General features: G+C 35.4%; 1 protein-coding gene across 2 annotated transcripts in view; it reads right to left on the reverse strand.

Moving 5' to 3' along the window:
• Nucleotides 1-865: 865 nt before the first annotated feature.
• The window catches only part of LOC131800326 (glutamyl aminopeptidase-like), a 50,827-nt gene continuing 37,171 nt past the window's right edge, over nt 866-14,521 (reverse strand). The window contains exons 2-12 of one of the 2 annotated variants that reach the window (XM_059130745.1): nt 7,954-8,429; nt 6,751-7,345; nt 6,502-6,649; nt 4,411-4,852; nt 4,254-4,351; nt 3,897-4,186; nt 3,694-3,837; nt 3,542-3,627; nt 1,939-2,344; nt 1,589-1,867; nt 866-1,530 (exon numbers count right to left, since the gene is read on the reverse strand). In XM_059130745.1, the coding sequence (XP_058986728.1) occupies nt 1,128-1,530; nt 1,589-1,867; nt 1,939-2,344; nt 3,542-3,627; nt 3,694-3,837; nt 3,897-4,186; nt 4,254-4,351; nt 4,411-4,852; nt 6,502-6,649; nt 6,751-7,345; nt 7,954-8,194 (3,132 nt within the window). In that variant the 5' untranslated portion in view covers nt 8,195-8,429 and the 3' untranslated portion in view covers nt 866-1,127. The remainder of the gene's footprint in view (nt 1,531-1,588; nt 1,868-1,938; nt 2,345-3,541; nt 3,628-3,693; nt 3,838-3,896; nt 4,187-4,253; nt 4,352-4,410; nt 4,853-6,501; nt 6,650-6,750; nt 7,346-7,953; nt 8,430-14,521) is intronic. The other variant, XM_059130746.1, reaches the window with a different exon arrangement.

The raw sequence follows: 14,521 nt of genomic DNA on the forward strand, positions 1-14,521 counted from the left end.
ACGTGGACCTGAACAAACAATTTTCTGTCTTAGAATGTAGTATCCACTACGAACTTCAAATACCAAATTTGAAACAATTCCGGTGAATAATGTCGCTAATATCATCAAAAAACCGAATAAAGGGAGGTACCATTGTGTGGGGGCTATAGAAAGACATAGACCCGCACAGACAATTTTCTGTCATAGGCTGTAGTATCCGTTACGATCTTCAAATACCAAATGTGAAACATTTCTGGTGAATAAAGTCGCTTAAATCACCAAAATACCGAAAATAGTGAGGCACCCTTATATGGGGGCTATACCAAAACGTGGACCTACATGGCCTATTTTGAATACCAAAAGTCCTGCAGAGATAATATACATTTAAGTGAAATTTTATCAACCTACTTCATTTCGTTCGGAAGCTAGAGTGATTTCCACAGACGGGCGGAAGAACCGACATCACTAAGTCGATACCCTCCATACTATGGCGGATTAAGAAGAAACTGCCGGACTTGCAGGATAGCAGAAAATCAACCTTTTGATACATGGATTTATTTTAAATCCTTCAAAATTGTAACACAACATTTTCCAGCATAAGTTACTCAGCAAAGGTTGTTAACTGCCTAGTCCATACACGATTTTTGTACATAGCAACTCCTCTATACGAAGGGTTACTGTCAACGCATGGTCTTCCGAAGGCATCAACCCAATAATTATAATATATTATTATATTTAAAAAATTATTTTCATTCCAAAACACTTCAATATTTAAATTTTCTTAAAAATATGCATTTATATTTTCTATATATGTATTTCTTTTGGAAAAAAAACTATATAATCCAATTAAAGCACTATATTGGACTTAACAATTTCTAAATTTCATTATTTAAATATCATTTAAAAAAACTTTTTGTTTTTATGCAAAAAATAATAACATTACAATTATAAAATACTAATATGTAAACATTTTGGCATATGCCCGGATAGAACAACTTAGAAAGAACAAAGGAAAGCTAGTGTATAATACAAAATAATAGAAAGACACAGAATAGAGTGAAAGAAATAGAAAATAAAATACATTTACAAAATGCTATAACAAAATTATATGCTTTGGATATCGCTTAGAGAGTGGTGGGTGTGATCAATCAATTAATGCTATTCACGGTAGTCACATCAATTTCCGTATTTTGTTCAGCCAGCCATTTACGTACTTGTTCCTGATTCTCTTCCAACCATTTCTTATTGTTCTTGACATTTTCCAATGCCTCCTTGCGGGCGGCAGTACCAGCACCACCTTCAGGATATTTCGTAAAGAAAGCTTCCATTTCATCCAATTTGGTTTGCGAGGCAAAACGGGATGTAATCGAGGGAATCATACGGCCCAAATAACGTTCATTAATGCCAAAACGTTCAACCAAACGTGGCCAATTTTCGCGTACATAATCCCAGACCAAAGCTTGGCCAATACGATTCTGGGCAATATACTGCAGACAGGTGAAGTAATCTTGGCCACGTACATAGTTTTCATTCCAGGCCAGATTGATATAACTATTGAAAAAATAAATTTTAAAATTGTGTTCCTAATCAGAATTTTCTTTATATTTACCGTTGCAAAATCCAGGGTTCCTTGATGGCAGCCAAGGCTTCCATTAGCTTGATTTTCTCCTGGGCATCTTGTTCGGCCACAAACAAATCCCAAACTTGATTCCAGCTTTGCTCATTGCCAACACTTTGCATGCCATAATAGTAAACAGTTGAACGAATATCAGGATTAGGTCTTTCCGAGGGATTTGCCAACCATTCCGTAAAACGTTTGCCAGCTTCGTCCAGGGCTTCAGGAACACCATAACCACAGGCAGCATTGAGTACCGTGACTCGTAAAAGGCTATACAAATTACAAGAACAATTAAATAATCCAATGATCCGGAAATGCAAAATCAAAAACAAAAAACTTACTTTTGCAAATGATCATCGTTGACATTCCATGTAACAGCGGGATAGACATTTTTCAACAGCTGTCGGCCATAATCGACAAAGTCACGATACAAATCGGTGAAATACAACAAATTCTTAATGGCACTCAGGCGTGAGGCACCCACATTCCAGGGTACATAATCCAATTCATTTTCCAAATATTTACTCAAATCCAAAGCAATGCTATATTCCAATTGTCCGGCATCGGCCAGGGCAAAGGCATCATTGATCAAATGAGCACGATCCGAGGCACTGAAATCGCCACGGCTTGTTTTAAGTGTATCTATCAGGGATTGCCACATTTCGGTGGGATAGTTGACACGATAATAACCGATTTGATCCTTGTTGAATTTGATCCATTTCACTTCGGCCGGAGTGGTGACAGTGACTGTAAATAAACAATTAAGAGATTAATAAAAATAAGTTAAACAGCTGTAAGTTCGGACGGCCAGAACTTTGAATATCCTCCAGCAATTTGGCAATTTTCAAAAAAAAAAATAAAATCCGTCAAAAATTCTCTTAAAATCTGAAAAATACCGAATGTAGCTGTTTTATTAGTTTCTATACGACGACGTGGACCTGCATTGGCAACTTTTGTCATAAGCCATAACAATATTCAAATGCGAAACTTGAAAAAATTTGTAATAATGTCGCTTATATCATCAAAATACCGAATATCGGGAGGTGTCGTTATATGGGGGCTATACGAAAACATGGAGCTACACAGACAATTTTCTTTCGTAGGCTGTAGTATCTATTACGAACTTCAAATACCAAATTTGAAACAATTCCAGTGAATAATGTCGCTAAAATCATCAAAATACCGAATATCGGGAGGTACCGTTATATGAGGACTATACGAAGTCATGGACCTGCACAGAAAATTTTTGTCTTAGGCTGTAGTATCCATTACGAACTTCAAATAACAAATTTGAAACATTTCCGGTGAATAATGTGGCCTAAATCACCAAATAACCGAAAATAGGGAGATACCGTTATATGGTGTCTATACGAAGACGTGGACCTGCACAGACAATTTTCTGTCATAGGCTGTAGTATCCATTACAGACTTCAAATACCAAATTTCAAACATTTCCAATGAAAAATGTCGCGAAAATCATCAAATAACCGAAAATAGGGAGGTGCCATTATATGGGGGCTATACCAAAACGTGGACCTACATGGTCCATTTTCAATACCAAAAGTCCTACAGACATAATATACATTTGAGTAAAATTTTATCAACCTACTTCATTTCGTGCGAAAGATAAAGTGATTTCCACAGACGGACGAACATCAGAATTTTATGTAGATCAAGAATATATGAACTTTGTGGGGTCTAAAATGTACATTTCGAGGTTTTACAAACGGCGGAACGACAAACTTAATATACCATCCATACTATGGTGGAGGGTATAATAAATTTTTAGAAATTCAATAAAGTAGATCCTTTGGAAGATAGTTGAACTTGATCATTAAATTCCAAATATGGTAGATTGTTCAAATGTTTAAATTATCTTCTTTATGCAAAGTGCAGAAAAAATTTTGGTTTTAGAAAAAACTAATATACGATCCCCAAACTTACCTTCATTGTCATTATAATTGAAAATTGTACGTTGAACTTCAGAATTGGAGCTTGTGAAATAGGTAATGGGAATAGACCAGTGGTAGCTACAAGAGAAACAATGACAATATTTTATAACATCTTCTTTTCCATACTGTTTTCAAAAACCCTACTTGAATGGCGAATCCGTATAGCTGCCTTTGTAATCTTCTGGATTGGCAAAGAATCTCTTTTGGGTCAAGGTATATGAGTTGCCATTACGTTTAACCTCCACAACGGGCAAACCCATTTGTTCGGTAAAGGTTTGCATAATCAATCTAAAATACAATTACGAAATTAGTTTTCAAATTCATTAGAATGGAGGGGATTTTCTTACTTCACATCAAAATCAAAGTTCAAGGCTTCAACTTCAGTTAGGAAATCATTGGTTTCGGCATTTGAGAAGTAGAATCTATTCAAATAATTGGTGGTGGCATTACGGAACTTCTCGGCACCAACTAAATCTTCCAGCATGCGTATGACAGAGGCTCCCTTGGAATACGTAATACTATCGAATAGCTCAGTAATTTGATTGGGACTTTCCACGGTTTGTACAATGGGATGAGAAGCCAATGTGGCATCCAGTTTCATAACGCCATGTAAATCGGCAATAAGGAATTGTGATAGCTATAAGACACAAAAGAACAAGTATGAAATATGTTTCAGAAAAAAAAGGATATATCATTGAGCCTACCATATCCCAGTCGGGATGAATATGAGCCACACCCTTGTATTCAATGTAACTGGCAAAACCTTCATTCAACCACAAATCATTCCACCATTTCATGGTAACTGTAAGGAAACAAAAAATAAAATATGTTCCAAAAAATAAAATGTTCCCTTAAACTTACCCAAATTACCAAACCACATGTGAGCCAATTCATGTGCCACCACAGTTGCAACACGTTGCTGATTGGCACTTGAGCTAATGGTTTTGTCGTACAACAAAGCTGTTTCCCTGTATGTTACCAAACCCCAATGTTCCATGGCACCGGAAACGAAATCGGGTATGGCAGCCATATCAAGTTTTGGCAAAGGATATGAAATATTGAAATATTCAATATAGTATTCAGTTATGCCGACACCAACACTTAAGGCATAATCAACTTTATCCACTTGAGCCGGTGTAGCAAAGACACGCATCTTAAAGCTGGGAACATTTGCAATTACACCTTTTACATCTTTCTCTTTGAATGCGAAGTCCGATACAATGAAACAAGCCAAATATGTACTCATCGGTTCACTTTCGGCGAAATGTACTTCGGTCAGGCCATTGCCAATGTCTTCTTCATGCTAAGCGGGGGAGGAAAATAAATAAAAGAATATGAATTAGATAAAATTATTGTTAATTTTAATTAGTTATAAATTTTGTAAAAACAATCGAAATTTTATCCAAGAGGCAATCAATCCCTTATTTGATACGAATATTGTACATATTCTCAAAGGAAATAGTTCTTATAGAAAGATACAAAGAACATATCCTCTACGAGACAGGCTTTAATTGCTTTTAATGTACACTAGAACCCCAACTTGCGTCGTTAATGGGGACCGGAGAATCGTGACGCAACTCAAAACGACGCAAATCGACTCACCTTTTTCTACCCTTGCTCAGTGGCATTCTTCTCTTATTTAATCATGTATCCAAATTGAAATTGCTATAGTATCTTGTTTAGATTGGAGTGGAATTTCAGCTAATTGATTTATTTTATCACTGTCTCTGTTGCAAATTGTTCTTACTGTTGTAGGGGCTAGTCCAAGAACTCTTCCTATATTAACAGCATTTTCTCTCGATTTAAATCGTTTTATTACGTCCAATTTTAATTCCAAACTTATTAATTTTCTTTTAAATTGACTCATTTTTTACGTCCTTAATGTACTCCGGCGAATCACACACACTAAATTCTTACCACAACCAGACAGTTGTTCTTAGCACAACAATGAAAAGGAAATTTCCCTTAACGTACAGGTGACGATCAGTGTTACCAGATATTTTAAAAATGCTAAACGACAGAAAAGATGCTAAACCAGGCACTGCAAATGCAAAAAAAAAATAGTAATCCACAATGTAGCTCGGACCGACGCAACTTGAAATTGCAACGACGCAAATCGAATTTTCTGGTTTTTGAAAAGCGACGCAAGTCAGGGCTCCAGTGTACTTCAGCATTTAAAGAATGAAAATGTCTATATTGTTTTTCTCCGCCTAAAAGTATGCTAAAGAATTTTTATACTAACAGACGTTTTTTACAATCTTTCCAATAATAAGGATAAAAAAGCATTTGGTGGGTACCATATAGTCGTCCAACTGCATTTTTCTATCCTAAGAATGTGCTTCACGCTACAAATGCATATATGGGTCTGACGGTAGATTAAAGCGAACTGGCACGAGTCAAAATATGGAAGCATTTCGAAATACGAAAAATAATATGATTATAATTTGGGAAAGGCTACTGCTTGATTGAATATGAGGTGTCATATCAAATATGATCATTATCGGATGTATATAACGAGCAGCTCAATTCTGAATGAATTTAAATCGTATTTGATACAGGTAAAGGCTATTTAGGATGCCTTGTTCTAAATATAATTAATATAGGATAGCCATTACGATGATGAGACGTATTAAATATATATTTTGGGACCGATTTGGAAGCTAATTGTAGGCTAATTTACTTTTAAAAACCAGGGAGCAGGGAATTTAATATAGGGTTTAGTAGGGAATTTAATATAGGGTTTCCTCAGAGAGAGCCGGTTGGTTTATAGCGGCAACCTTCACTTTTCCATGTACCCCAATAAGGCATGGGTTTAAAGAACCAAATCCCTAAGTAAGCTGCCTTATCGTTCTTACTCTAGTATTGTCCCTTAAGTAGATAGCTCCTTATCTAACTTTTTGAATATAATTTATATTAGATAATCATTTATTCAGTTATTTAACGAAAACTTACCTCAACATTCATGTTGGAAAGAGCATGATAACCATCTTCAGTTGGTCTGACCACAGTGATGGCAAACATGGCCTTCATGTCGGGTTCATCGAAACAGGGGAAGGCTTGGCGGGCATAGGTGGGTTCGAACTTGGATGTGGCAATTGATCTGTGAAGAAAAACATAAATGTATTGATTAACATGTTCTGTAAAAACAATTAAAAAAACTATTCTATATGGCAAAAGCATTTCTACACATCATAAATATACCTCTTCTCATTTTTCTTCTTATCCAAATAAGAACTTTGATAAAAGCCCACAATACGATCGACCAGAGAACCATTAAATGCCAATTGTAGTGAATAATTGCCCACCTCAAGGGGCTCTGCAAATTCTGTTACCCAATATTGAAACTCGGGATGTTCAAATGTCAGCGTTGGCGTAAGCGATTTCAATGGCTGCAAGTCTTCGCCTAGCTGTTGTACTTCTTTGGTTTCCACAGTCAACAGTTTCGAATGCAAAGGTATAAATGATATGGGTTTTAATACTTCCAGTCTTATGGTTACATTGCCCGTAAATGTTTTATTCTTTAAATCTGGCTGCAGTCTTAAATTGTATTTGTGGGGGCGCAACTCGCGGGGCAGACGAAATGATAGTTGGTGCAACACCTTTGAGGCGGTCATAATTCGGGGAGCCAGTGTGGTTTTGTTGAAGCGTATAACTTTCGATGGAGGTGGTGATGGCGTTTGTGTCTGCTGGTCTGTGGGACGAAAACGCAAAATGGGTTTCGTGGATAGTGGTATGCCGCCGTTTTCGTAACCCAGTTGACCGTCAGCTTTCAGAATGGTGTCGTTGTAGGAGAAATCTATTTGATGATGAGGTTATTAAAGGCACGTCACAAATCAGTCTTTTGTTCTTTGCTCCCAATAGGAATTGATGAATGGGTAAATGATGCAAAGGTACGTTATATATCTACTGCGGGAACAACTTGAGGGTTAAATAGTTTAAACAATAAAGCAAACAAAGTAAACTACCGGTTGCATAAAATGCATTTCCAGCAAAGTTCAAATTAACTATTCACTTAATGGAAATATGCACTCATGTTCATATGTCAACAGAACAGAAGGCATTCTTTGTGACTGCTTTTATTGGCATTGCCTTTTGATACAATTTAACCGTTAGCTTTGAATTTTGTTGTATTTTTAACATCTTATTTTCACGACAAAGAGAGATATGGTGTTGCCATACATGAAATGTATACTTTTTTCTTCTGATGCCACACATTGTCAATTGTCATGACAAAAGAGAGAAAATAGCCATAAACTCATTTTTTAACGAAAATATTCAATGTATGGCCTCTCATTGAGTAAATTACTTATACATTACCTTTGTAAAATTTCTTACTACCCATCCCCATCAATTCCAATTGGATAAAGCAAACAAAACAGCATTTTCATCTCCCAAAAAACAAACCTGTCTTATGCCTCTCATTGACAATATTTCGGCCCACATAGACAAGGGCACCCAACAGGAATACACACAACACCAACAGAAATATACAAAAGCCGGCCAATGTCAGCACAGCATTGCTTGGCTTTCTATGTAAATGATGTGAATCCTTCATTCGATGATGATGTTCGTCTGTGGACAGCGATGAACGCGGTCTTATTGGTATGGGTATTTTTGGTTGATGTTGTTGCTGTGGCGGGTACATTTTGGCGGACAATTGGCGTTTGTCGCGCGCCTTTACAACACTGGCAAAATGCACTTTGATCTGGCAATGCTGTTGCGTTTGTTTTTGTGTGTTGGCGGTGATGTGAAGCTTTCTTCTGTTACTTTGCTGTTGTTGTTAACATTTGTTTGTTTGGTTTGTTTGACAATTTGTTATTTTCGTTAGATTTTAGTAATTTTTACGCGGGATTTTGTGAAGTTTATTAACTTTTTTTTTTCTATAATTGAAATATATTTCGTTTTGGTGATTTGTGAATAATAAACATGCGGAATATTTTGGTGTTTAGTGAAAAGTCAATTGTCCTGAAATCAGGTTCTAAACAAAGGCAGTTGCTGCCGGAACATTTGAAGATGTGCGATGTGTGGTAATTTCTGGTGTTTTTTTGTTAAAATTAGATAATCCTTTGATTTTTTCTTGTGTAATAGGAATGATTTCTATGTTTGGCCTAATATTGCTGCTGAAATCTAAAAGCGAGTCCCAGCATTGGTAATTTATTATTTCTCCTTTGACAAATGAGGTCAGGTGCACCGTATCGTATCCCGGTGACTAATATAACCATCAGACGATTGATGCTAAGGCCACTAGCCATCAATGTATCCTACTAATTTGGTAACAAACTCTTCCGCTGACTGCATTTTTGGAAATAGCCACGGGCACCTTCTTTTTCATAAATTCTGGATTTATGACTCATAATGAAATTTGGAAAGGATGAAGTACTCATGAAGTACTCTGAAGTCAAATAATGGTTTTCAATAAACTTCCCATAAATTGAGAACCTTTTGCTAGGTAAGTACATCTTTATTTAATCTTTAACTGGAATTGGAATGAGAAATTTACATATTTTTTTACCCTTAAACAATATTTCCTAGAAGGAACAATTATTAATAAATATGTATATAGACCACGGATCGGAAATATCGTCTATGTCTTTTCAAAGATAGAAGTGAAAATACTAAAGCCACTCATATCTAAAATTTTGAGAAGTATCAAAAAATTGGCCATTTGAAAACGGTTCCGTGTAATGTTATCAAAAATACCCAAACGATTAAGGGCGATTCTTAAATAACGAATAAATATGTTTTCGAAGTCCCACAAGGCGACTAGTTCGTTCAATCAGCACCAAGACTCCATCGTCGGACGATACTCGTTACAAGACATTTTGAATCGATCTTGTTATGTACACCTGTTCGAACGTTCTCCCAAATTTTGTTCATTGTAATATATTTACAGACTTAGATTGAATTTGAATATTGACAAATCAGTCTACTGAATCCCGTAAAAAAATGTGTTATTATTTATAATAATATTAATGCAAATTTTAATTTTATAAAGATACTTGAGTTGGAGCACGATTTAATACAGTCCTAAGACAAAAATGCCACCCATATTGGAGACAATGATTTTAGGGCCAATGTGTCTTCACGAAACCAGTCATCCCACCCACATTGTAATATTTGTTTTATTAAACTTAGGCTGTTTTCGAATGTGGTACATCCCCAACGAGATTCAAACTCAGTTAAGGCCAATTGAAAATATCGATTCACATATTCTGTAACGATTTAATACCGATCATTTACGGATTTAATTTAATGCTGCCCTCGGAAAAATAAGTTGGTTTACTCATTCTGGTACTTTCCCCATGGAAATTCAAACTCAGTTTAGGCCAATTGATAATATCGATTTATATCTTTTGGTGTCTGTCGCAAATACAGCTTAAATTTTGAAAAAAAAATGTTTTAATGCAGCCCTCGGACAAAAATCCCATTCACTATTGGAAATAACGGTTTTAACGCCAATATCTATTCCCGAAACCAGTCATCCCACCCTGGTACCTTGTAATAATTTTATTAAACTTAGATTGACTTTGAAAGTGGGCAAAAATGTTATTCCACTCATTCTGGTACCTTCCCCAACTTAGATTGACTTCGAAAGCGGGCAAAAATGTTGGTCCACTTATTCTGGTAGCTTACCCATGGAAATTCAAACTCAGTTTAGACCAATTGATAATATTGATTAACATCTTTTGGTGCCTGTCGCAAATACGACTTAAATTTTAAAAAAAGACGTAAAACCAATGATACTACTTTTTACCCTAGGTCTTTTTGGCCCAAATCCGATTTAGGGCGTTTGATTTAGATCTAGGAGGGTCCATCTCTAATATTTTTTATTAGTGCTAGGTAAAGTGCGAAAATTTACAATATCGACCTCCCCCACCAAGGGTCAACATTTTGAATAATTATAACTCGCATAAAATATTAATTCCAATATAAGATTTGGTACAAAGTTAGAACGGGCCACGTCTGGAACCTCTTCCACAACGGGTCACACATTTGAATATCCATGAAGCTCGGAAAACGGGAAATGTGCAATTCATAACTTTTAAACTCTGATCATCCCAAAATGTATATCAACATAAGATTTGGCGGGAAGGGATTTATTGGTCCACTCCTTCTGGTACCGCCCCAACAGAGGGGTTAAAATTTTGAATAACAAAACCCATTCGATTCTCTTCAAAATTTCACATATCTCAATATTTTTACTAACACAAGATCTGGTGTAAAGATGATGGACATCGGCCTTCCCCTTCTGGTATCTGCCCCACGAAAGGCTTACATTTTGATTAACAATTATTCGCATAAAATTCGAATTGAATTGATTATCCTTAAACTAGGCACATCCCAATATTTTTATCAATATTAGATGAAGCAAAATACTTCGGTCCAATATCTCTGGTACCTCATGCACATTTCAACATTTTCCATAAATTATTATGAAATATTTTATAAAATGAAGGAAATAATACAAATACGAAATGGACAATATTGGCCCACTCCTTTGGAACCGGAAGGGTCTACAGTTTGATTAGTCACAACACAAGTCAAAATATATTTGGATAAACGAATATTGGCTGCTGGTATACATCTCCTGGTAAAACCGATTTATGCCTTTCATCATGTATAAAATAATTGTTTAAGACTTTCCAAATCTAAATTGCGGATTGTTAATAATTTTTGTTTTATAATTTCTTCCCTAAAACTCTAAAACTTGTGGACTTTGTTAGAACTTTTAAAAGACATCCTGGTAAATAATCGTTTGATTATTTTTTCAAGAACTTTTTATTGAAAAGTTTAAGAACCTTTTCAAGAACAATACCAAAAAAAGAACAATACCAAAAAGCATCTACGAGTTATGTTAGAGTGTGTATGAATATTTATTATCAGCAAACAAAATATTAAATTTTAATATTTCAAATTGTATGTTGGAATTAATCAAGTTCGTTGACCTGCAATTCGTTGACTTTCACTGAGAATTTTATGCATATGCAAACTTTTGCGCATCTCTTGTTTTCAAAAATTTAGCTTAAAGTTAAAACAACTTTAAATCCTAAATATAAAATACGACATATAATTAAACCTTATTACGAAATACGATAATAAAAATGTTAGTGACTTTCGAAAAAAAGTTACAGTCATAAATTGTAAATCGCGATCATGTCGAAAGAGACAGTACCAAACGAAAATTGAATAATATTTTTTGTAACAAACAATTGAAATAATTACAAACAAAAAATAATAACAACTCGATATTGATATCAGTTATTAAGCAACAATCAAAAAAACGGCAGGCACGCATTTGCATTTATTTTAATTTGCAGGCAATTCAATACTTCCGCTGCCAGATAAATTACAATTTTTCGATTATAAAATTTTGTATTTTTTTACAACTTTAAACAGTTATTCACTTTTTATAACAGAAAAAAATACAAATTTGAAACCATAAAAACGACGTTGAAATACATAAATCAATTGCAGCCTAATGATGGCGAGTTTCGTGGTAGTGGACATGAATGATTAACGGTGCATGGGAATGATTTCGAGCGGAGAGAGTCATTGATCATTGAAGAGAATTGTTTGAGATTGCCAATATTAAAATGATTTTAGGATCCTTGATTTGGTCTCCATTTAATATAAATCTAATACTGTATCAATTTAAACAAGCTTAGAGAATGTGGAAAAGGATACATCATGTCCACATTGGCCTCAACAGTAAGCATTTATATGTATGATGTATACCCTCAGCCAATGTTCGATTATTTAAATATATTTTGACGACTGTTATGATTATTCAAATTGTTGACTCTCTATGGAGTATCGGATGAAATCGAATATTAATTTCTCGTTTTATGATCTTCATGGATATTCAAAATTTTGTGGGAGAGGTACCAGCAGGAGTGAACCGATATGCCCCATATCCACAGCAGATCTTATGCTAGTGGAAATAATGGGATGTCTAAAATTTGATGAGAACCGGATGCTTATTTCGGATTTCCTAATAGTTTGGGATATTCAAAATTTTGACCCTTTGTATGGGAGGTACAAGAAGAAATGGTCCGATCTCTACCATCTTTATAATAGATTTGAGATATTGAGGTGTACTAAGTCTGAATGAAATCAAATGTTAATTTCCCGTATTATGAGATTGATGGGTATTCCCCCCCCCCCCCTTGTGGGGGAGGTACCAGATGGAGTGAACCGATATACCCCATATCCACAGCAGATCTTATGCTAGTAAAAATAAAGGGAAGTGTGAAATTTCATGAGAACCGGATGCTTATTTCGGATTTTATGATCGTTTTGGATACTCAAAATGTTGACCCTTTGTGGGGAAGGTACCAGAGAAAATGGTCCGATCTCTACCATCTTTATAACAGATCTTGTGTTGATGAAAACATTGATATGTACCAAGTCCGAATGAAATCTTATGTTAATTTCGTGTTTTATGAGCTTCATGAATATTCAAAATGTTGAACCTTTGTGGGGAAGATACCGGAAGGAGTCTACCGATGTATCCCCTCTTCACAGCAGATCTTGTGTTAGTAGAAATGATGGGATGTGTGAAAAATGAAGAGAACCAGATGCTTATTTCGGATTTTATCATCGTTTTTGTTATTCACAACTTTGACCATTTGTGGGGGAGGTACCAGAAGGAAAGGTCCGATCTTTTCCATCTTTTGTTTATGGAAATATTGAGATGTGCCAAGTCTGAATGGAATCGGATTTCAATTTCATGTTTTATGAGCTTCTTAAATATTCAAAATGTTGAACCTTTGTGGGGAAGGTACCAGAAGGAGTGGACCGATGTATCCCATCTTCACAGCAGATCTTATGCTAGTAGAAATAATGGGATGTGTGAAATTGGATGAGAAACGGATGCTTATTTCGGATTTCATAATAGTTTTGGATATTCAAAATTTTAACCCTTTGTGGCGGAGGTACCAGAAGGAATGGTCCGATCTCTGCCATCTTTATAATAGATATTGTGTTAATGGAAATATTGAGTTGTACCAAGTCTGAATAAAATCGAATGTTAATTTCCCGTTTTATGAGCTTCATGATTATTCAAAATGTTGACCCTTTGTGGGGAAGGTATCAGAAGGAGTGGACCGATATATTCCATCTTCACACCAGACCTTGGTTTAATAAAAATACTGCGATGTGTGCAGTTTAAAGACAAGCAGACAGTTACATCACATTTTATAAGAGCTATAATTATTCAAAATGTTGACCCTTTGTGGGGGAGGTACTTGATGGAGTAAACCGATATTGTCCATTTTCGCCCCTGACCTAGAACTGATGCAAATATTAGGATTTGCAAAGTTGGTGAAAATTCCGATTATCCTTTCTCTTTTTTGCATTCCCTTTCGTACAGACACAGGCTCTAAATTTGCTAGAATGCCACCGTTCATTTTTTTTACGATTTTTTTCTATAATTAATTTCCTTTCTAAAAATTGCCAACATTCTATGGAAAGTAAACCCACATTTTTTTAAACAATTAACTTACATTTAATCGTTTTTGTTATTAACATTTTAGCCAAGTTTTGTTTTCCTCTTTTTCATTTGGGAAATAAAGACGCATAAAAAACAACCAGCAGAACCAACAATAATGGGAAAACACATACCATTTGAAATGGAAAGAAAGAAAAGTCAAAGCACAAAATGTAAGTGCAGAAATGTCGAACCAAATGACCGATTGTTGCTGAGGTTATGGTGCTATCTTAACAAAAAAACACACACAAACTCGTTTGAGTTATGGCCAAGTTAAGCTGATTTGTAACACGACTCTTTTTGGATGATGTCGTTATGCTACTTCTCGTTGTGTTGTTGTTATTTGCGACGATGCCTTGTCTCAATTCACTTTCTATGGTCAATGCGAACGAACCGAACGTACATACATAGATAGCTATGTACATACATATGTTGATGAATTGAAAACAACAGTATTTATCTAAAGCCGCAGATAATTGTAAC

Source organism: Musca domestica, unplaced genomic scaffold (genome assembly GCF_030504385.1).
Source record: "Musca domestica strain aabys unplaced genomic scaffold, Musca_domestica.polishedcontigs.V.1.1 79, whole genome shotgun sequence".
In the NCBI taxonomy this organism is placed as follows: Eukaryota; Metazoa; Arthropoda; class Insecta; order Diptera; family Muscidae; genus Musca; species Musca domestica.